The 22,920-nt window shown below is 34.9% G+C and overlaps 4 protein-coding genes across 10 annotated transcripts; 1 reads left to right on the forward strand and 3 right to left on the reverse strand.

Moving 5' to 3' along the window:
• Positions 1–19: 19 nt before the first annotated feature.
• Positions 20–4,828, reverse strand: LOC18095011 (protein SOSEKI 1). Of its 7 annotated transcripts, none has more exons than XM_052449958.1 (7): positions 4,533–4,828; positions 2,574–2,773; positions 2,321–2,390; positions 2,100–2,221; positions 1,282–1,942; positions 1,048–1,155; positions 20–337 (listed from the first exon to the last, which is right to left on the reverse strand). In XM_052449958.1, the coding sequence occupies exons 2-7, from the start codon at positions 2,743–2,745 to the stop codon at positions 169–171; spliced, it is 1,302 nt and encodes a 433-aa protein (XP_052305918.1). In that variant the 5' UTR covers positions 2,746–2,773; positions 4,533–4,828; the 3' UTR covers positions 20–168. The 7 variants fall into 7 exon arrangements, with proteins under 7 accessions (XP_052305918.1, XP_052305919.1, XP_024438476.2 ...); XM_052449959.1 differs by lacking the exon at positions 4,533–4,828 and adding an exon at positions 3,003–3,310 and having other exon boundaries at positions 1,282–1,930; XM_024582708.2 differs by lacking the exon at positions 4,533–4,828 and adding an exon at positions 3,003–3,307.
• A 4,867-nt stretch (positions 4,829–9,695) lies between these two features.
• Positions 9,696–14,542, reverse strand: LOC18095012 (cleavage and polyadenylation specificity factor subunit 2). The gene is made up of 17 exons (XM_006369425.3): positions 14,088–14,542; positions 13,911–14,007; positions 13,709–13,835; positions 13,515–13,630; positions 13,228–13,322; positions 12,989–13,140; positions 12,750–12,807; positions 12,557–12,664; positions 12,122–12,374; positions 11,840–12,024; positions 11,578–11,670; positions 11,369–11,467; positions 10,713–10,844; positions 10,576–10,620; positions 10,314–10,481; positions 10,141–10,215; positions 9,696–10,035 (listed from the first exon to the last, which is right to left on the reverse strand). Exons 1-17 carry the CDS (start codon positions 14,403–14,405, stop codon positions 9,934–9,936), a joined length of 2,223 nt encoding a protein of 740 aa, XP_006369487.2. The 5' UTR covers positions 14,406–14,542; the 3' UTR covers positions 9,696–9,933.
• Positions 14,543–15,796: 1,254 nt separating this feature from the next.
• Positions 15,797–17,885, reverse strand: LOC112328607 (hypothetical protein At1g04090). The gene is made up of 2 exons (XM_024608068.2): positions 17,668–17,885; positions 15,797–17,524 (listed from the first exon to the last, which is right to left on the reverse strand). Exons 1-2 carry the CDS (start codon positions 17,789–17,791, stop codon positions 15,972–15,974), a joined length of 1,677 nt encoding a protein of 558 aa, XP_024463836.1. The 5' UTR covers positions 17,792–17,885; the 3' UTR covers positions 15,797–15,971.
• A 1,418-nt stretch (positions 17,886–19,303) lies between these two features.
• Positions 19,304–22,477, forward strand: LOC112328993 (uncharacterized). The gene is made up of 4 exons (XM_024610928.1): positions 19,304–19,417; positions 19,466–20,461; positions 20,546–20,953; positions 21,329–22,477. The coding sequence occupies exons 1-4, from the start codon at positions 19,304–19,306 to the stop codon at positions 22,475–22,477; spliced, it is 2,667 nt and encodes an 888-aa protein (XP_024466696.1).
• Positions 22,478–22,920: the final 443 nt, after the last annotated feature.

Genomic DNA, 22,920 nt, shown 5'->3' on the forward strand with positions numbered 1-22,920 from the left:
ATCTTGTTGGAGTGATTAATTTTCAAAAGAAATATATAATAATCGATCTCCATTTCTTAAATGCCATTCCACATGTTCCTATATTCCCTTTACACAAATAACAGTGGAAGTTGTAAAGAAGTTGATGCTTTGGACAGAATAAACTACGGAAAATCTATCACTGAACATTCAGTTGGTCAAGAAATAGCCATCCCCAGATGCTGAATCAACTGGGTTATGTGAAGGTGATGGTGTTTTCTCAACATAAGTCGAAGCAGCTTTTGCCAGGACCTTCAATCCCCTGCAAGACTTCATGTGCGAGTGCAATTTCTCTGGCCTGAATGACTTCCCACACTGCCTGCGTTTTTGCAACGTAGATTTTAGTTGCTAATAACACAAACTTGGAGGATATTAAGTACTATAATAATGGGTAGGCTTTGGATCAGAACAGACACTCCAATATATAATCTATGGCCGGAGATGAAGCAACTATTTATGTCTCATCAACAACAAGAATAGCATAGAAATAACAGAGAGAGAGAAAGGACCCCAGAAAAGGAAGGGTACATATATTGATTCAGATTGTAATTCATATATGAACTTTGTGGCTTACAGAAACTTGTCAATCTGCTAGCGTAAGGAGAAGGCAAGAAGATATCAGATCACAAACAGAAAATCTATAACGAGCAAAAAATAATGTTTGACTGAGAGATTGCTTTTCTTTTGACTAGGAACTAGATACTTAACCCGTCAGATGGACAATATATTGTCATAATCTAAAAAAGAGACTCTTGTCTCCTCTTCCTTCTTTAGTGCCAGGCAAAAAGGAGCTAGCAATAACTGTATAAGCATCCCAAAGCGTTTGCCGCTTCTGATCTCATTTCTCCATCACCACACAACGTAAGAGTAGGTCAACTATTAAACAACCATGACTTTTTCATGCAAGTCTATTTGTCCAAGGCATCACCCATCATTAGGTTTTACTAATTTCTTAGAATACAACATTAATTATGAATTTCCCAAATGGTCAAATCTTAAATTAGAAAGGAAATGGGTTACTTGGCTTACGAGCAGGTGGGTACAGCCACTGGCTTGTATGCAGGAGAAACCACTTTTGGACTGCCAAATCCATTATGCTGCTTCTTTGAACTTCTCGCCCCGTCAAAGCTTTTCCTGCTAATACAATACAGTACAACCAATCCGCATTCTTAATATTAATGGCGCATTTGTACATTCATGACACTGGCAAGTTTTGATAGAGTACTAGAACTAATTTTTAAGTAGTTTTTTTCGTATATATACCTAGCAATAGCAGTATTGTGTTGCCGTTGTTGTTGGACTTGATTCCAAGGAGTACCAAAAACTCTGGCAGACCCTCCAAGTTCTTCTCCTTTACAAATATGACCAGCCGGCTTGTCGATTGGCTTGTATTTATTTTTGTTTTTTTGGCTTTGGAGAACCAATGCGGCATCATTTGTATCAACAGCACCACATGTAATCAAATTACGTAGCACCTTGGATGTTCCAGTTGAATAGCTCTTACTCCTTGCAAATGTAGATTGTGATGATGATGGGGAGGGGAATGAACTTGGGGTGCCCATCTTTTCGATGCTGCTGGTGTTGTCTTTCCTCTCGTCTTGGTTTTTCTTGCTCTTGCCCAGAAAAATGGTGTAAAAGGGTGAATGTTCCACCTTATTATCTATCTGTTCTTGGTCACGAGAGTTGTTGCGTTTGCATGCATCCTCTTCTTCTTCTTCTTCTTCTTCGATGGAATCGTCAGTCACTGTAGAAATCTCTGAGGTGAATGTAGGTGATTCTTTAGGTATCTCAGTTGATGATGTATTTCTTGAGGTAGTGTCTTTACAAATTTGGTTTGGTGAAGGGCGTTGCTCATGATTCTGTGCTTTGTTTTCAACTAATTCAACTCCAGTATTCTCTTGCTTTTCACCATCTGCACTACCAACTGTATCATTTTCAAGCACTAAAAAAAACTGACATTAATTACTGAAATCAAAATAATATTTTCAAATTAAATCAAATGAAAATCAAGAACTGTGTATGTGTGTGTATATATATATATATATGGTAGCATCAGTGATTATGAGGAATATTTAACGTACCAAAGGGATTAGCAGGAGGGGCTAAAATTTCAGATCCTTTGAGGACATATTCATTGTCAGAGATTGGGGTAATAAGATCATCATCAAGTAAATCTTGCCAAACATAACCTTTCTTGTATCTCCTGTTTAATTTCAAATTAAAAAAAAGGTTAATGTAATCACCATTAATTAAATAAGCATATATAAATTGTGGTCCAAATTAAAATAACACAAAATCAAACCTCTTATAGGACCAAGCAAAGGCTTTTGGCATGTCTTTTCCTCGCAAGTCCGCAAGCCACCTCTTGACATCTATCTTAAATATTAATTTTCAAAATTTATGATCGCCAACATATATAACAATCAATCAAAACCTTGCAATGTTATTGCACACAGCACTAAACATGTAAATTAATTAAGAAACTAATATTAATCAGGGTGATAATATATATGTAGTTAGGACCTAGGAGAAGGATTAATGAAGAAATTAATTACCTCTTAGATAAACACCATTTCGATTAGAATGATGGACACGAATGAGATGAGGATGCTGATCAATACGGCCCAAGTTATGGCTGAGAAAGTAAATGATATGAATACGTCTCACTTCTCCAGCTCCAGCCCCGCTGCTGCTGCAGCTTGTGGGTATTCCTGATGATACTTCCATTCTTTTTTATCTTCTCCTGCACGTTAATCTGTTTGAACTAATTAAATATATATATATATATATATATATATATACACACACACACACATATAACAAGAACAAGAACAAGAAGAAACAACAGTCCACTTCTTTTCAGGCACTACCACTGCCTCTCGCGCACATTGATTATATCAATCTATATTATTTAAACATTATTATAAAATAAATTGTTGCAACACCATATGTAAGTAAATATTATAGTATCTGTAGATGATCACCAGAGCATGATAATCCAAGAGAAAGAGAGAGGAAAGGATCTGTTTGTCCCTCAGCAGCCGGCCTGCAGGTGCACCTCCACTACTATCTAAAAAGTTAATTCAACTATATATATATAATTATTGCTCTCCTCTATAGATGTTTCGAGCATCGATCGATCGGTTATTTAGTAATGCATGAGCATATAGTTAGAGATAATTTAATGCAGGCCTACCAAAAAAGAAGACTCTTATAATTAAAAAAAAGAGGAGTATTACCACTGACACATATTAAAATTCGAGATTTAATTGCCCAGTAAAGATTAATTACTTTGCCCTCGATCTTTTCACTTTGTCTAGTTCTGTGCGAGAGCGAGATAAAGAGATTTATAAGAAAGAAAAAGAAAAGAAAAGAAAAGAAAAGAAATGGAGATGGTGACTTGTACTGAGGGCTTACAGAGAAAGAGAGAGCTCTGCTCACTCTATATAAATATTATGCAAATACAAATATATATATATATATATATATATATATATATATATATATATATATATATATATATTTGTAGAGAAAAGATGACGGTGTGGCTGCCAACCTTTGTATCAGATTTCCCGCGATTGATTAACTAACTTAATTACCATACCTAACTTACCATAGGTAGCTCCTGGAAGGGGAAAAAAACAGTTAAAATTTAATGATTTCATGTATTTTTGTGGTTGCGATTGCTGCATGATATTGTCTACGAGCCATAATCAAATTCAAGGGCTACTTAGGCAAATAATTAGGTGCACCGTGAAAATTCTAGGAAGAGTGCAAGGATTCACCTTGTTATAATAAGGTTAGGAAAACAAAAACAACCAAGGCATGCGTAATATTAATTTGAAAAGAAAAATAAAAGAAAGAAAATGGAATGAATTGGCCTAAAAATCGATTAATTATTATGCCAAAAATACTTTGATGATTATGTTGATCACGAGTAGACAAAATATTATGCTAAAAACAAACTTTGAATATTATGCTATCAATTTCAATGGATCACACTATATTATTGGCTACATATCTAATTTCTTCCTAGTGAGGCAAAAGCAATGCATCTTAAACTATTTAGCTACAGAGTTTTAAATGATTGATTTGGTGATGAAGAAAGTATGTTTTATTTTTAAAAAAATAGAGAAATTTAAACTTTAAAGTTAATATTTAAGAAATTTTTTTTTTTCTAAAGGGACTAAATAAATCGATGTATAGATTGCATGCAGTACTCTCAAAAGCACTCAAGAAAATGGTTTGATCTTGGTTTACACATTAGGTGATTCAAAGATGGTCTTTGTCATCGAAAAATAGTTTCTAACTATGTATTTAATGAATTTAAGCGAGCATAAATACACTTGTTTTATTATGAGTATTCCTCCATTGAAAACAACGAAAATCACTGTTATTTTTTTTTTTTTTTTGCTAAATGTGCATGCAAGTTGGTTTAATTAGAGTCGAGAGGAAAACTGAAGATATATTCATTAATTTATCAATCGAAATCAAGAGAAAATGTTGATTCTTACTCTTTTCCCTCCATTCCTTCACTTCAATATCGCAAGATTCTGGAAGAGATGATCTTTTTACACACAGACACAGACTGCAGCCAAATGCAAAGAAGCTTTAGCTAACTTGAACCTTAATATATGATCTTTCAGTGAGAGAGAAAGAGATCGAGACGCACACATCAAGATGATTCCTTAATATTGGCAGGTTCCAGTCTACAAGAGGAAGAAGGAGATGTTTACATGACATAGCTAGAGCTGGGATTAATCTAGTTAGGTGACTTGGACGACGTGTTGGGATGTTGTTGATGGTGAAATTGCATATTATTTTTCCAGACAAATTACGTGCCGTTCGTCTCAGCTGAAATTACTATGACAAAATTATATATATATACATGCATATTTGTAATTTTGTGCATGATATATCCGTTCTGCCAATTATACCTTTAAGGGTATAATATTGTCTTCTGTTGACAGTTGAGAATTAGTGGCAGAGGTGGTTAGTTCGTCGATCACACTCAATGATGCATAGGTATGTGGGTGGAATGTGGATCGTGGATTAATTAATGTGTTTGGAATATAAAAGATATAAATTATTAAATCTGTTATTTGTGTTTTGAAATGATAAAAAAATTATTTTAAAATTCGTTCTTTCAACTAAATTTGTTCGTGTTTATTTTTATTTGTTTTTTTTTATTAACTAAATACAATATTTAAATATTAGTTGTGTTTAGGTTTTATTTTCTGTTTAGTATTACGATGTAATGTATTTTTAAAAAATATATTAAAATAATATTTTTTTATTTTTAAAATTAATATATTAAAATCATCCAAAAATATCTTTAAAAATCAATTTAATATTATTAAAAAAATATTTTAACAAAAATATAACGCACAAAAAGCGCTCACTTAATGTTTAATACATTAACTCTACTCTATTGATTCCCCCATTAAGTTTAATCGATCGTAGCCATCTTAATGTGGACAATCATTTAAAGACCTTACAGCGCTCTCCATTATTTGGAGACAGGGCAGTTTCAGTTGGTCAAGAAATCAATTGTTCTTACAAGAATTTATGATTGCAGATCGACAACCAGTGTTTTGCCGCATGTTATAAATTTTTTTTAAAAAATAAAATTAAATGTATATGCTATTTTGACATGATTTTTTATATATAAAAAATTAAAATATATATTAATAAGTTTATGCAAGTATCTAATTAAATTTAATAATAATTATCTATGTAAATAAATAAATAAATAAATAAAATAGTTAACATTAACTAAAAGAAAAACTGAAAAAAATAAGAGAAAAATAAATCAAGATATTTGATCTCATAAAATAAAATATTTACTTGTTTGTGTCTACTAAATTTATTTAGTACAATCTTTTAAATAGAAACGCATATGATTGAGTAAAATAAAATAAAAGATATATTATGCAAGGTCAAACATATTAAAAATATTATTTCAAAATAAATATTTTTTTATAAATTAAAAATCATCTGTATAAAATAAAAATAATTATTCAAAAATTAAATATAAACAAATTTTTTTTTTTAAAAAAAAAACAAACCTTTATTCAAAAAAGACTTACAAAACATGTGACCTAAATCATGAAATCAAGATAAACCAATAGAAAAGAAATTAAAGATAACCACAAAACTAATATTTTTTTAAAAAAAATAATATAGAATGATAAAATTGTAAAAGAAAATGAGAACACAAAGGTTATTGAACCGCATTAACTTTTCAAACTCGTTATCCTTGTCATTAGATTGGAAGCACCACAGATGACAAAACCACGAAACTCAATCCCCAACAAATCAAACGTGAACTAGAAAAAAATCAATCATATAAAAAATTATAATTAAAAGAATGAGGGTGAAAATCAAAATAAAAAATAATTAGAGGGCATAAAAAAATAAAATTGAAAGATTAAATTGAAAAGAAAAAAACTTTAACAGAAAAAAGAAATCAAAAGAGTGAGGGCTAAGTTAAAAAAAAAAAAACATAAACTTTGATTAAAGAATAAAATTGAAAACCAATAAAGCTTTAACAAAAGAACCAAGGGAAAAAATCAAAAATCAAAAGAATACGAATCAAATTGAAAAAAAAAAAACATATTACAAATTATAATTTAAGGAATAATCTGAAATATAAAAAACTTTTATAAAAAGATCAATGATGAAAATAAGCAATAAAACACATTTAAAAAATAAGAGGACAGACGTGTATTTCTCTGACAGAGAGAGGAAAAAAAGGAAAAAAAAAGAAACGACCATGTTCTGTTTTCGTACCATTAAGTAATACTCTAAAAGGTGTGGGGAAAGTACTGTAGCTTTCCCATGCCTTTTACTTTCCCCTTATTAATATATTATATTATATTATATTATAGAACTGTCTTCCTTTTTTTTTCGTTGTTTTTTTTTTTTTTTCAATGATTTAGTTTGTTAATATTAAATTTTTTTTATTTAGTTATCAGACTTTCATGATACGGATTCCGGGTTTGATGGGTTAACCTGGTTTGACGAGTTAACCCAGATTTTTTTTTCTTTTTAATTAGTTTTTTTCGTTTAGTTTAGTTTGTTAATATTAAATTTCTTTCTATTTAATTATCAGACTTTCATGACACATATCCTAGGCTTGACGGGTTAACTTGGTTTGATGGGTTAACCCAGTTAATTCTGGGTAAACCCGTCAATTTTTTTTTCTATTTAGTTATCAAACTTTCATGACGCGAATCCAAGGTTTGACGGGTTAACCTGATTTGAAGGGTTAACCCAGTTAATTCAGATTTTTTTTATTTTTCTTCATTAGTTTTTTTCTTCCTATTGGTTTTTTTTTTCTTTGTTTTTTTTCTTTTTAATTAATCTATTTAGTTATCACACTTTTTTTTATAGTCATGTAAGTTTAATAATATTATTAATATTATAAATATTATTCTTGGGTCAAGCGTTGCAGCTAGACCCAAGACTTTTGGGTATATCTTTGCGAAAGACCTAACACTCTTAGATCTTAGCTTTTTTTGATATTTTTTATGCAAGAAAAAAAAAACCATGGCGTATGACTTTGTTTTTTTTTCCTTTTTTTTTTTCCTTTCTAAGCCTTTTATTGTGAACTGCACGGTGCAGTCCATAGTGAAAAAGCTTATGCCTTTAGTTTATTTTTTTTTTCTATAGTTTCTTAAAATTAAATTTTTTCTGTTTAATTATTAGACTTTCATGACACGGATCCCAGGTTTGATGGTTTAACCCAGTTGATTCAGATTTTTTTCCTTTTTCTTCCTATATGTTTTTTTCTCTTTGCTTTTTCCTTTTTAATTAATCTTTTTTTTTAATTTAGTTCATTAATATTAAATCTTTTTTCTACTTAATTATCACACTTTCATGACACGAATCTCAGGTTTGACGGGTTAACCTGATTTGACGAGTTAACTCAGCTGATTCAGATTTTTTTTTCTTTTTTCTCATTAGTTTTTTTCTTCCGATTTCATCTTTTAATATTGTATGCAGTCCACGGTGAAAAGGCTAATGCCTTTAGTTTTTTCTTTCTTTCTTTTTATGTCTTTCACTGTGGACTGCACAGTGCAGTCCACGGTGAAAAAGCTGATGCTTTTTTTTTCCTTTTTAATTAATTTTTTTTATTTAGTTTGTTGATATTAAATGTTTTTCTATTTAATTATCAAACTTTCATGACACGGATCTTAAGTTTGACGGGTTAACCCAGTTAATTTAGATTATTTTTTCTTTTTCTTCATTAGTTTTTTTCTTCTTATAAGTTTTTTTTTCCTGTTATTTTTTCTTTTGAATTAATATTTTTTTATTTAATTTAGTTCATTAATATGATTTTTTTCTATTTAATTATTGGTTGATACCTTTTTTCTATTTAGTTATCTTAGGTTTGGCTAATTGAAGAATTTTTTTTTCTTTTTGCTTTTTTTTTTGCTTTTTGTTTTTGTTTTTATGCCTTTCACTATGGATTGCACAGTGTAATCCACAGTGAAAAGGCTGATGCCTTTTGTTTGTCTTGGTTTTTTTCCTTTTTAAATAATTTTTTACGTTTAATTTAGTTTGTTAATGTTCTATTTTTTTCTATTCAGTTATCAAACTTTCATGACATGGATTCCGGGTTTGACGGGTTAGCCTAGTTAATTCTGGATAACCCATCAATTTTTTTTTTCTATTTAGTTATCAAACTTTCACGACACGAATCCAAGGTTTGACGAGTTAACATGCTTTGAAGGGTTAACCCAATTAATTCAGAATTTTTTTTCTTCTTCTTCATTAGTTTTTTTCTTTCTGTTGGTTTTTTTTCTTTGTTTTTTTCTATTTAATTATCACACTTTTATGACACGACCTTGCAGCCAAACTTTCTTAGACTTGGGTCATGCAAGTTTAATGTTATTATTAATATTATAAATATTATTCTTAGATCAGGCGTTGCAGCCAAACCCAAAACTCTTGGGTATAACTTTGCAGAAAGACCTAACACTTTTAAATCTTAGTTTTTTTTATATTTTTTATGCAAAAAAATAACCCACAGTATCGCGCGGTTCATGTAACTAGTAGCTATCTATAACTGGAGGAAGGCGGATATCTACTTGGGAGAACGGATTCAAAAGAGAGCGAGCCATGTTTCAATCGACAGTTATCAACCAACCATGAGACGAGCCCCCCTAGCTTCTATTGACAATTGGATTTCATATACTTTTTGTTCAGTGGAGCTATATAAACTCTGTTTTTCTTCATTATCTTTGGTTGCGATCATAAGGTAATTGTTGTTGATGGAGAATAGTAGACCTATTTTTCAATCCTTCGTCCTGAAACTGCACTACCGCAAATGCGATCTGGGAAGGGAACTAACTTGTGCATAATGTAATGTAAGAGGTAATCAGGAAGCCATGCCCAAGATGAGTTAGAGATAGAAGCCCTGGCAATGGATGACTATTGAAGGAGATGATAAAGGATAACGAAGAGCGGTTACCGTAAGAAGGAAGAAGAAAAAAACGACAAATATTATATTAATGTTTGATTGCTAGATGAGAAGAGGACTAAACGGAGACCGAGATGGCAATCCAGAAATCCATCCGAAGCAAGGATGTCAAGATCCTAAAATTTCTGTAATCCGAATGCATATTGGTAAAGAAGAAATATTTGTTCAACATACAGAACAATTCCGAATCTAAAAAATAAGAAAATCGATCACCACTTTCATAAAACTCAAACTTAAAAACGTGATTTAAGAAACTAAAAAAAGAGTTCGCAGAGCATTGCCCAAAACATGCAGAAGAAACGGGGTACAAGTCAGCTAAAAGTGAAATTACCTAAAGTTGAACATTCAAAGCATGACTTCCAAAACAAATACAAGGAATTGTACAACAAAATATGAAATTAAAAACATTTACAACATTAAATTTTCAATTAAAGCAAATAAAACTGTGAATATAGATACTCACGTATCTTATAATAATCTTCACATAAAGGACCTTCAATGATAATTTGTTGAGTGCCAGAAGCGCCACCCTGCCAAAAAAAAGCATTAAATAAGTGAAAGGATTTCCAAGCAACTGATATACGTGCTCTCTGTTTCATTCACAAAGCAGAAGACACACAAATACAATGACTCACCTTTTGGCTTGGATTCCCAACTTTACGCAGTGTCACATACTCTCCACATCGCAATGCCCCGCCAGCAAATTCTACCTGTAAAGATTATCAATCATCAATCTTTTTATATAAGTACTCATTGATGTGTTCCTTGCTAAGTTTTCTTGTAAAATAGAAATGGGAAAAAAGAGTACCTGAACGCCCTTGCTGGCTAGAAACTGTTTGAAATCCGCCATTTTCAAGTCACCAACAAGAACAGATTTATGTGGAGGGGCTGGAGATGAGATGGGCAGTAATGACAGCATACCATTCTCTGTCTTCCCTACCTCAGCATCAACCCACGCTACTTCATAGTCTCCCAACTGAAATTGCAAATTATGCCAGTCACAATTAGTGGTACATGCAGATAAATAAATGCTGTTAAACATCATAAATGTTGGTGTGCTGAGATGATACCTTTTTAAAAAGCACATTACTCATCAGCTTCTCTGAAAGTTGCACCTGTATGTCACAATGGATGGCAAAAGAAAAATGAAGGCTGGTCATTGATAATAAATGTTCTTGTAGGAATCAAAGTTTTCCTGCATTCGTACCTTGTATGCACACAAATCAGAGGTAACATCAATTGTCTCTTCAATTTGGGGAGCATAAACCTGGACATTCTTTATATTTAGGAAATGCTGCTTCAAGTGTTCTGTGGCCTCAGCTGATCCATGCACCATAACCTTCGAGGAAAAAGATAAAGCCCATGTGGTTAATTATTTCAGTAAGGATCTCCTCCACATAGAATCCTTAAAAGTGCCATGTTTTGTGCATAATAAAATTGTTGGGGTTGATCCACCCATATAAATGGACCTTAAACAGGAAAATCCTACTTCAAAGGCATTTTGAAGCTATTTGGCTTCTGACTTCAACCCAAAAGGCAAAAAAGAAAAGAACACCCTGGACTTGGTGAAGTTCCTAATGCTTGAGAAAAAGTACTGTCCATCCACTTTGAATAACACTGCGACTCTTGTGCTTATGCATGCATATTGAGCCAATAAGAGCAATACAATCGCAAGCAAAGTAGAACAAACAAAAGTCATTCACAAGATCCATGCTAACAACCCAAGAAAAATCCTATTGCTAAGCCACTTGCTACAAGAAAAACTATAACACAAAGGAACCGAATTTCCAAACCTGCTGTTAAATCATATATCTTTATGTACATGTTAAATTATATAAATTTCCAAGCGCGGGGTTTTCTTACAAGCTTCAAGGGTGCCACATGGGTAAGAATGGATTTAATTGAGCGTCCATCAGAACGCCCTTCATAGTCCATGTAAATCAATGAACACTTCACTTGCACCTGATTACCATTGAAGAACAAAGATTCAGCAATATGAAACCCTTTCCTCACCCTATTGGAATGAACCAACAAAACCTATTCACAGATAGCTCCACCCATAATTAACTTACTGTCAGTTCATTCGAGACAACTTTTGATGGCTTTGTATCAAGTATCAAACTAGCAGACCCTTCATCAAGTTTTCCATCAATATCCGCACCAACCTGCGACGAAAGATGAAGTAGTAGATAATATAGCAACCATTTATAAGGCTGAAGGAGATAAAAGATAGAAGCAAAACTATCAACTTCAGCAGATGAGGACTCTCCATAGATGAATATCACAGATAAAGCAACCAAGAATGCAGATGTTCTACACTGAAAAGGAACTCACATGCATAGCTGCTTGGTCCATGTCTTCATCCTGAACTACATAATCATCAGGATTTATGACTTCACCAAATTCATCCCACTCTAAGCTATTCTCATAGAATGGAAACATTGGAGCAACACTGGTGGATGGAGGAACAAATCCATCAATTAAGATGTCCCGGTGTCCACTCCCACGTGAACCAACCACTGCAAAGTACAATCAAAGGATTTAGTAGTGCATGAGATAATGGTGCAACTGAAGGAAATCACAGCAGTGCTTTATCATAAACTGGAAGAAGAGTACCATCCAGTGGAGAATGTGTGTTGCCAGAATCAATGACCATTGGATCACTCAAATTGTTGTCAGGCCCATGAGACACTTTTGATTCCTCCTCTTTGATCAGACTAGCTTTGAGTTCCTCTTCCCTTTTCAACCGCTTTTGCTCTTCTTCATAAACAATTAACTCATCCCCAACCAGGGGAACCCTCCTTGACATGGTCATTTTAACAGCTTTTGGAGGTGGATCTGCCTGAAGCATGCGAGCTAGCGTGCCAAACTACATGTGCACAGCCAGTTCTTAGGATATGCACTCCATGCAGAAAATTGAAAACCAACTACGCATATATCGTGCTCAAGCCTCAGAAACAGAACTAATGCAGACGAGCAGCATGCACAACAAATAATGAAAATGCTAACATTCACAATGATTGCAACACTGAAAGACATCAACATTCATACCTGGCCCCTTTCTGTAAAGAGAACAAGATTCTTGACATCAGCCGCCCATTCAGCAAATATATCATGAGAAAAACCTGCTTCCAAACTAGCCACAGATGCTAGAACAACCTAATTGAGGTGTTCCAAGTCAACATCATTGAAAATAATAGAAAACATTAATATCATTTACCCTCCAAGCTACTGCATGTGTAACCTTTGGACCAGTTGAAGCATTATCTAATTCGTCCTTGCTTATCAGAAGTGTCACATGTCTGCAAATTTTGGTCATAAAGTCACCTAAGATGAATAGTTAATAAAATATACCAACAGTGAGATAAGCCAGAGCAGAGCTAGATATATTATTAGTAAAGCCTAATTTGCAAAATAGATTTGAAAATCGAGGACAATGTGGAAGCTAAATAGACTTAAGAAAAGCATGAACAAACCACTTACTTCATAAGAAAAGCATTATCACGTGAAGTTTCAAAAGACTTTGCAATTGAATCACTCATCCACTCCAGGAAACTTTTGATGTAATCAATGGTGCTTGATGAAACATACGAGAGAAAGAATATGGGATAGTTCAAAAACCGTTGTCCCCAGAACTGCAATTTACATTAAGACTCAAACTTTATGAATGTAATATGATCAGCTATAACAAAACCAGTACCAGTTTCATTCTCCTTACTGACCTGTTCCAATATTAGTAGAAGTTCCAAAACTCGGCCAGCAGAATCAACAGGTAGTAATACATTTCCACCACCTTCTAGAGTCTTTAAAATAGTCTCTAAGTCAATTACAGAGAAACAAACATAAGAAATAGTTGAACCATGCTTTTGAGCAGTTACCTACAAGCAAATATTTATTTTCTTTCTTCACAGCACAATTAAGAAAAAAAATGCAATCATGGTTGGGAAATATTAATTATCGTCACGAAGAATTAAACGTCAACCGTCAACAAACCAGAAAGAAAAAATACCAAGGAATTGTTTGTCTCTTTGCTGTCTAGAAGGCTGACTATTTAAAGCATTATAAGCATCAGTTATCAGAACAGCAGGCCGGTAGAACGACTCCAAAACAGTTCCATTCAAATGCCTGGTAATCAACAACCACACCAATAATTACATTCCCTTTTTCCATCAATTCATTGCACTAATTTTCCATCATACCTACCTTTCTTTTCGATGATTGAAATCAACAGCATAAACAACATCCTCTCCATCTTTCGTTATCTTCCACACAGTTCCTCCCAGTAAATGTCCTGCCACATGCGGCGCAATAACAATCCCCTCTCCCTTCCCTAAAACCATCAGAATTGCACACATTTTAGTAAAAATTAAACCAAAAAAAAAAAAAACAAAAAAGAAGTACGCACCGGAAAGATGATGATTTTGAGAGTATGTAAGCCTAGTAAAATTCTGGAAAGCAGAATCAATATCATCTAAACTAAACAAATCAAACTCCGAAACCGCCTGCAATGCAATTAAAATGAGAAATTAGCAACAAATACAGCTACCATAATAAAATAACACTGAAAATGAGTAAAACTGACCTTGCGAGAGAAAGACTGGTCGTACATGGTGAGAAGACCTAATCGATAAACAGGTTCAGTGGAAAAAACAGGAGCGTTGAGTCCGAATTGTTTCATAGCAAAAGGCAACGCGCCTAAGTGAAGCATGTCACCGTAAGATAACAGGACTGCATCGATTTTGGAAGCAACTTTAGAGAGAGGTTGAAGAAGAGAGGGGTCGAAGTGATCGTTCCAACCGCAATCGATTAAGAAATTGAAACCGTCGATGGAGACTAAGTAAGAGAGTGGATTTTCATTGTATACACCGCTGAGTGGTGTCACTTGCACTGATGTTCCCATTTTCTCTGCTGCTCTGCTCCTCGTTCCTTCTGTGAAGGTGAAAAGGCTAGCTGGCTGGCTAGATTCGAGGGTTTTAGAGGGTGTTAGGAGCAGGGCGCTTCTGTTAAAGGAGGAGTAGGAGAAGCCGCAAGACGACGGCGTTTTTTTTAATAACTACCTATAAAAGCAATACTGTTTATAAATCCATCTGATAATTAGCCATGCATATCATAGTTATTAAATTCTGGTGCTCAAAATTATCTTCTACTAAAAAAAATTGAGAGAAACAAAATAATTTTGCTTTAAGAAAATATATATATATATTTCAAGTCAATTGATTTTGTTTTTTAAACTGATCTAGATTAGAAGAAGCCCAAGCCCATCAAAACAATTTTATTTAATAAAAAATTAAAAAATAATAATTTCAAGTTAACCAAATTAATTTTATTTTTTATCCCGACATGTGCTAACAACACGAATAGTCTAAGCCTTAAGTTAAATAAAAGTGATGGTGTGGTGGATATATATATATATATATATATATAGTTTCATTTGATCTCAGGAGTTAATTAAGTAGAACACATTAGAGACTTGCTGGAAGTTCGGTTACATAATTTATTTTTATGAATTTATTTTAATTTTATAATTATGATTTAAGTTATGAATTTAATAGAATAATCCAAGTTTAATTGATCCTCGTTTAGTTGATTCTGGTTTTTTTATGTTGAGTTATTCTAGAGTTTTAATTTTTTTTTCAATTTCAATATTTAATAGTGAATATATTGAAAGATAGAATTTTTTAATTTTTTTATTTGTTTTTTATAAAGTTATCCTGATTTCATGACTCAAGTCGTGGGTTAACAGGTTAGTCCTGATTGACATAGATTTTTTTATTTAATTGATTTTTTTATTTTATCTTTTAACATTGGATTGATTAAAAATTGAGTTTCATAATTTTTTTTATTTGCTTTTTATATTGTTATCATGATCTTAGAACCCGGATGGGTTATAGGTTTGGAATGTTTACATGTGTTAACTCTAGTGGTTTTCTATTTTTTTTAATTTTTTTTAATTTTGTTTTTTAATATTGGATTGATTAGTAATTGAATTTTTTATTTTTTTTTATAAAATTATTATGATTTTATGATTTAAATCGTAAATTTAACGTAATAACTTGAGTTAATTTAATATAATATAATTTTAATAATTAAAAAAATATCATCTAATATATTATCGATATATAAAAAATATTATTTAATATATATTATATTTTAAATTATAATTAAAAAAATTTTATAAAAAAACACGTTAATAACAATTGAATAATTTGTTTACGTTAAAGAAAAATTATCCGCCGGCAACACAGCGCACTAATTATCTATAGTATGATCAGGGTCAGGAACAGAACCACCACTCTACAAATCGGGATTTCTTTTATTAATGAATTTAATCAAAGCGCCTGATTATTTTTTGGTGCAAATATCGAAGGCGATAAAAGCTAAAACTACCCTTTCAGGGAGAAAAAAAAAGGAAAGGAAAAGGAAAGAAAGAATTTCAAGCTTAATCATGACATGTAATTAGCCACCTTCAAACTTCATCTCCAGTCCAATTTCTTTTTAGTTTGGGTCCTGTTGGCCCTTCTTCCCCAAGCACTTCATTTGGCAGACTCCTGACAAACTTGTCAAAAGCAGATTTGAGTTTTCCAGGCAATAGTTTCTCCACCTTCTTGATCTCTTCCGCAATGTCGTAGGTAAGTTTTGGACCCCATTTCCTGAAATAGTTGAGCCATGGTGGTTCAGTGATGGCCATGCCCAGATACTCAGCTGCCACCACTAAGGAATTTGTTCCTGTATCTATGAATTTCTTGCTTTTAGCTGTATCATTCCTAATTCCTATACTCCCACTCCCTTGTAAGACTAGACCTGGCTTGGCATACATGGCATGGCCATGTAAGGATGAGTAGGTCACAGCTTTGTTGCCGTTTTGAAACTCTAGTTCTGAAGAATTGACCCATGTTCCCCCACTGTGTTCCGAAAAATAGATACTCAATAACTCTCCATTAAAATTGCTGATCCTTAAGGTCAAATGCTCCCAATCACCAACATGTTCTCCTATCTTTCCCAATGGAATATTTATGAATTCAACTTTAGCCTTAGAAGGACCGTTGAAAGGGTAGAACACCCACACAACTATATCAGTGAATGCGGCACCAAACATTGGCTTTATATGTAGATAGACTCGCGAGTCTTGTAAATCTCCTTTCTTTACCCTATCTTTGGCCCCTTCCTCCACAGGAAGATCCAGCCAATATGCACCATCATTTGAACCCCCTTGGGGAAGGTTCGAACCATTGGATTCGATTGGGACAGGTTTGGACTCCTCACCTCTTTCATATAGTAATGCCCCATTTACAAAATACCACTCAACTGAAGAAGGAAGGTATTCTTCATCAGGATGAAAATATATCCAAGGAGAATATGCCTGAAAGATTGCTTTAATTTGGTCTAGGTTAGGCATACAAGACAGATTAGACACGACATTCTTCAAACAAGATAGAGAAACAGGAGCGGTGGTAGTTTTTTGGGCTACAAATGTTCCTACACAGACACCCATAGCTTGAGTCCCTCTATTGCTAGGAAACAGACTGAAAACATTGAAGCCATTTAGATCGCTCTCCTTACCTAGTCCCCATACCCAAGAGTCAAACTCGCATTGTTCGGTGAGGTCAGACCGGACACAGCGGATTTTTCCAAGGGGAGGCTTCTGAGGAGATTTGGTGACGACATGGCCAAGAGCTTTGTAACCATCGGGAGGAGTAGGTAGCCAAATGTAGCCAACGCCGTCTTGCTTGATTTGCAAAGACTCGCTGCTCCAAACCAGAGTATAATCAATCGGTTGCTTCAAGGCCGAGCCTGTCTCGTCTCTCCCTGCAAGAACCCATCCATAGAGCGACCTGTTGTTGGGTTGGCTGTAGCAGCCAAGCATAGAGAAACCTTGTGGCAATTGTGAGGGTTCAAAGAAGGAAGCTCCAAGATCATCTGGTCCTCCTTCATGGGTGGCCCAGACTTTGTTGAAAGATGATATCTGGCACACTTGTAATCCATCGCCTAGATCAATGATTCCACTCCCAAAACCACCACCTGTTCATCTATCATTAGCGTGCGTATGTATTTCGAATTAAGGAGCAAAATAAAACAAACAAGATTGGCAGGACGATATAAACAGTGCGACAGCATTAAGGAAGGCAAGAAGGACTAGAAAGGAAAAAGAAAAAGGAACCTACCTGGTGGCCAAGATGGTAATGGAGCAGGAAGCTTGAAAGAAGCATCAATTGGCAATACTTTTTGTTTCTTGGAGACACCTTCACAACTTATTGCAGATTGTCTCGAGGAAAGACAGCTCCCCATAACTGCCGGCTGACAGTTTTTTCAAAGAGAGAGGGATTAAGCTTGAAAAGGAACACTTACGGACTGCTTGCTAGCTATACTATAAATATTAAAGGCACATGTACAAGGAGATCAAAGCCGAGACTAGACGAATATTCTGTTTATACGACAGCGTAAGGGATACATATATTCTGTTTATAGGACAGCGTAAGGGATACATATATTCTGTTTACAGATATAAATATGGTTTTAAAACAATTTATATTTAGATACGTGGAAAAATAAATAGTTCGAAATTTACTACTTGATAAAAACAATCACAATTTTTTTAAAAAAATTTGGTATTTTTAAGCTCTGATAGATTTAAAATTTAATGTTGCATTCCAATTTAAAATATATTATTAATGCCAAAATAATATGTAGAGAATGTTTCTTAGATATACAGGAAAAAGTTTTTGATTCCTTCCTTTTGAGTGAATTCCTTAGCAACAATTCTTTTCTTGTATCTTTCAATGTTTGCCCAATAAATCTATCTTTGTCTTAAAGATACATTTACATTATTCATTTACATTCATTGACTCTTGTATTATTAGGCAACTCAATAAAATCCCATACTCCTTTGTTATTCATAAAATTCATCTCTTCCTTTATGAAATTATACTTAATTCTAATTCTTTGTAACTTATAGCCTATGAAAATGATTCAAGATCATTTTAGGCTCTAAAGTTGTAGTCAGATTCTTGTAGATATACAACATAACTATTAGAAATCGTTGATCTCTTTGTTCTAGTAGATTTTCTCAATGATGTACCATCATTGATGCAAATCAGGAGGAGACAGAGGAAGGAACCCTGTAAAATACAAAGACTACTGGAAGACAGAGACATGGAAAACCAAGGAATCGTGAAAGCTGATTAAAAGCTTATTAGTTGTAGTTATTATTTCCTAGTTAGATTAGGATTTGAGTTCAAATACGTAGTATATTATAATTCATTACTAGAGGGTATTTAAGAAGAGAGCATAATATAAGATAGACAGTTTTCTTGTAATCAGACAATTTGCTATTCTTAATACAAAATCTGGAGTGATTCCTCTACAGAGAGATTCTGCTTTAGATTATTGTTCTTATTGTAAGCACGAGAGGTTGCAATAGAGAGCAATTACATCAATTTGGTATCAGAGCGGTTCATAACTGTAACCCGAAGCGGTAATTCCTATCCAATGTCGAACAGTTCAGCCCCTACTAATTCTCCATGTGAACATGCAGACTTACAACAACAAATCATCCATATCATCACTATGTTAGAACAGCTTGCTAACTGAATAGATGTTGTGTGTGAACGTAGAGCAAGGTCTCCCAATAGAAGGGGGCGTGGACAATTTCGTGAGGAGGCACTAGGGGAAAACCTGGACGCTGATTATAGAGACGTTGAACCCCAGCACCACCGACTGCAACATCACAGAGAAGAACTTCCACGACACCGTGACAGGCGAGGGCTGGAGACTTAACCAATCGATGAACTCACTAAACGAATGAAGGTGGATGTGCTTGATTTTTATGGCAAACTGGAACCACATGCTTTTGAAGATTGGCTAATCGCCATTGAAGACTATTTTGATTGGTTTGCTGTATCAGAAGATCGAAAGGTCCGGTATATCAGGATGAAATTGAAGGGACATGCTCGTGTCTGGTAGGGAAGCGTGGAAGAACAACTGCGACGAACTCAACGCCCACCGATCTCAAACTGGGAGGAGATGAAGGAACGACTAAAAGAGAAATACTTACCCATTGAATATGAGCAGATGATGTTTGAAGAAATGCTGCAACTAAGGCAGGGGTCCTTAACAGTGGATCAGTATACAGACAGGTTCCATGAATTGACTGTTCGTAGCAGAATTGCAGAGACCGACCAACAGACACTAGCCCGATATCGCAATGGATTATGTGGAGAACTATACAAAGAAATGTTGATCGCACGACTCATTGCGGTGGAAGAAGCATACCAACTAGCACTGCGTATTGAGAAACAACTAGGGAACACAACAGGCAGGAAAGTCATGCCAATGGAGGGAAAACTAGGACATTCGACAAACTTTTCCATCCAAAAACCACACTTACCATATGACAGACCGGGAGGCTCAATATTGGGAGAACAAAGAGGAAAAGCAAAGGTTACAAGTGATGGTCCACAGTGCTACAAATGCAAAGGGTTTGGACACTATGTTGTGGTATGTCCCACCAGAGATAAGAAACTCGCCTTTATATGTGAAAAAGAGCTGACAGTAATGAGTGAGGCGGAAGGAGAAAAAACTAAAGAACTTGCAACTGAGGAGGAGGAACACCTAGATGCTTCTGATCTTCCAAGCTGTGTTATTCATCGAATATTAACAAGAAACAAAATTGAACTCAAAACCAATCAGGAATGGTTGCGCACCAACATCTTCAATACACGATTAGAACATGGGGGCAGAGCACTAAATGTGATAATCGATAACGGTAGTGGCATCAATGTAATCTCTGAAACAGCAGTAGAACGACTGCATTTAAAGACCGAGACACACCCTTCTCCTTACCGAATAAGTTGGGTCAATGAACACAACTCAGTCTTAGTAAAACACCGATGCCTAGTACAGTTCTCATTGGGACGAGAGTATGTAGATGAAGCATGGTGCGATATCATTCCGATGACCGTCTGCCACATGTTATTGGGATGACCATGGCTTTACGATAGAAGAGTCTCCTATAATGGTTACACCAATACCTACTCCTTCTAGTTTAAAGGCAAGAAGCTAGTCCTAGTCCCATTACCGATTGCAGAATTTGAAACAACACAAAAACAGGTACCAGTATTGAATATGCGGCAGTTCTCTCAAGTTGTAAATGGAGAACAAATGTTGTTGTTTGTAGTAAGGCGCGAAGTGAAACAAACTGATGGCCTAGTGCCCAAGGAGCTGGCATCCATACTTGAAAAATTCCAAGACATCATGCCAGATGAGATGCCCCACCAACTGCCACCAATGCGGGATGTACAGCACGCAATTGATCTCATCCCAGGGTCATATTTACCCAATTTACCCCATTACAGGATGAGCCCTGCAGAGAATGAAGAGCTCAACCGACAGGTCCAACAGCTAATGGACAGAGGATTCATTCGAGAGAGCTTTAGTCCCTGTGCAGTTCCAGTATTGCTCACTCCAAAAAAAGATGGAAGCTAGAGGATATGTGTCGACAGTCGAGCAATTAATAAAATAACGGTCAAATACCGATTCCCAATCCCACGGCTGGATGACATGTTGGACTTACTAAACGGCGCCTCCATTTTTACCAAAATTGATCTACGTAGTGGATATCATCAAATTCGCATCCGTCCTAGTGACGAATGGAAGGCAGCTTTCAAAACAAAAGATGGGCTATTCGAATGGCTAGTCATGCCCTTCGGATTAACCAACGCACCAAGCACCTTCATACGTGTTATGACACAAATTCTCAAACCATTCCTGGGGAAATGTGTTGTGGTGTACTTTGATGATATTTTAATTTTCAGCAACTGTTTGCAGGATCATTTAGCCCATGTGGAACAAGTCTTAACAACATTACAGACAGAGCAACTCTATATAAATTATGCCAAATGTTCATTCCTGAAGAAGAAAGTCTATTTTTTAGGCTTTATCATTTCCAGCAAAGGCGTTGAAGTGGATCCCGCTAAGATACAAGCCATTCAGAATTGGTCAACACCTCGAACCGTCTCTGAGGTCCGTAGCTTTCATGGTCTAGCTACATTTTATCGGTGTTTTATTCGTCATTTCAGCACTATCATGGCCCCAATAACAGAGTGCCTAAAGGGTACCAATTTCAATTGGACAACAGCAGCAAACAAAGCCTTTGCTAACATCAAGGATAAGCTGGGGAATGCACCAGTCCTAAGACTCCCTGATTTTTCCAAACTCTTTGAAGTGGCTTATGATGCCTCACATATAGGAATCGGGGGAGTCCTAAGTCAAGAAGGACATCCAATCGCTTTTTACAGCGAAAAGCTCAATGACACTCGTCAGAGATATTCAACATACGACATGGAATTTTATGCCTTGATTCAGACCATTAAGCATTGGCACCCGTACCTGATCCATAGAGAGTTTATCCTTTACACAGATCATGACTCCTTGAAACACCTTGGCTCTCAAAGCAAACTCAACCCAAGACATTCTCGTTGGACAACATACTTGCAACAATTTGATTTCATCATCAAACACAAAGCAGGAACAGAGAATAAAGCGGCTGATGCGCTAAGTCGACAACCGCACATGTTGCATATGTTCTCAATTCATGCTACGGGCTTTGAAGAAATTAAGACTCAATACACTGATGATGATGATTTTGGCACAATATGGAGCAATTTACAAGCCAAAATCACGATAACTGGAGGAGACTATTCGCTGAAGGATGATTACTTATTTTGTGGTACTAGGCTCTGCATCCCCAAAGGATCACTCCGTGAATTCATCATCACTGAACTCCATAGTGGCGGATTGGCTGGACATTTTGGCTATGACAAAACATATGCTATAGCTGCTGATCGGTTCTACTGGCCTCGACTGCGTAAAGATGTGCACAAAGTGGTTGATCGGTGCAGGATTTGCCAACTAAACAAATGGACTAAAAGCCAAGCTGGACTCTACACACCCCTCCCAATCCCAGACCACCCATGACAGCACATTAGCATGGATTTTGTTCTCGGATTGCCCAGGACTGTTCGACAAAATGATTCAGTTATGGTAGTAGTTGATCGATTCTAAAAAATGGCTCACTTCATCCCCTGCAACAAGACCTTTGATGCATCCAAGGTAGTAGTTTTATTCCTACAAGAAGTGATCCGACTACATGGTGTACCCCTCTCCATTGTGTCTGACAGAGATATCAAGAATAGCAAATTGTCTGATTACAAGAAAACTGTCTATCTTATGTTATGCTCTCTTCTTAAATACCCTCTACTAATGAATTATAATGTACTACGTATTTGAACTCAAATCCTAATCTAACTAGGAAATAATAACTACATCTAATAAGCTTTTAATCAGCTTTCACGATTCCTTGGTTTCCCATGTCTCTGTCTTCCAGTAGTCTTTGTGTTTTACAGGGTTCCTTCCTCTGT

This window comes from Populus trichocarpa, chromosome 1 (assembly GCF_000002775.5).
Source record: "Populus trichocarpa isolate Nisqually-1 chromosome 1, P.trichocarpa_v4.1, whole genome shotgun sequence".
Taxonomy (NCBI): Eukaryota; Viridiplantae; Streptophyta; class Magnoliopsida; order Malpighiales; family Salicaceae; genus Populus; species Populus trichocarpa.

What these genes read in the sequence shown, in the direction of transcription:
- LOC112328993 (XM_024610928.1), top strand. Translation starts at nt 19,304, where the DNA reads ATGAAGGTGGATGTGCTTGATTTTTATGGCAAACTGGAACCACATGCT. An exon ending in GCGATATCATTCCGATGACC is followed by an intron (nt 20,462 to 20,545) that starts GTCTGCCACATG and finishes TACTCCTTCTAG; the next exon opens with TTTAAAGGCAAGAAGCTAGT. An exon ending in TTAGTCCCTGTGCAGTTCCA is followed by an intron (nt 20,954 to 21,328) that starts GTATTGCTCACT and finishes AACTGTTTGCAG; the next exon opens with GATCATTTAGCCCATGTGGA.
- LOC18095011 (XM_052449958.1), bottom strand. Translation starts at nt 2,745, where the DNA reads ATGGAAGTATCATCAGGAATACCCACAAGCTGCAGCAGCAGCGGGGCT. An exon ending in AAATGGTGTTTATCTAAGAG is followed by an intron (nt 2,391 to 2,573) that starts GTAATTAATTTC and finishes TATTTAAGATAG; the next exon opens with ATGTCAAGAGGTGGCTTGCG. An exon ending in CACAATACTGCTATTGCTAG is followed by an intron (nt 1,156 to 1,281) that starts GTATATATACGA and finishes GTATTGTATTAG; the next exon opens with CAGGAAAAGCTTTGACGGGG.
- LOC18095012 (XM_006369425.3), bottom strand. Translation starts at nt 14,405, where the DNA reads ATGGGAACATCAGTGCAAGTGACACCACTCAGCGGTGTATACAATGAA. An exon ending in TGGACCAAGCAGCTATGCAT is followed by an intron (nt 11,671 to 11,839) that starts GTGAGTTCCTTT and finishes CTTTCGTCGCAG; the next exon opens with GTTGGTGCGGATATTGATGG. An exon ending in CTGATTTGTGTGCATACAAG is followed by an intron (nt 10,621 to 10,712) that starts GTACGAATGCAG and finishes TGTGACATACAG; the next exon opens with GTGCAACTTTCAGAGAAGCT.
- LOC112328607 (XM_024608068.2), bottom strand. Translation starts at nt 17,791, where the DNA reads ATGGGGAGCTGTCTTTCCTCGAGACAATCTGCAATAAGTTGTGAAGGT. An exon ending in ATTACCATCTTGGCCACCAG is followed by an intron (nt 17,525 to 17,667) that starts GTAGGTTCCTTT and finishes ATAGATGAACAG; the next exon opens with GTGGTGGTTTTGGGAGTGGA.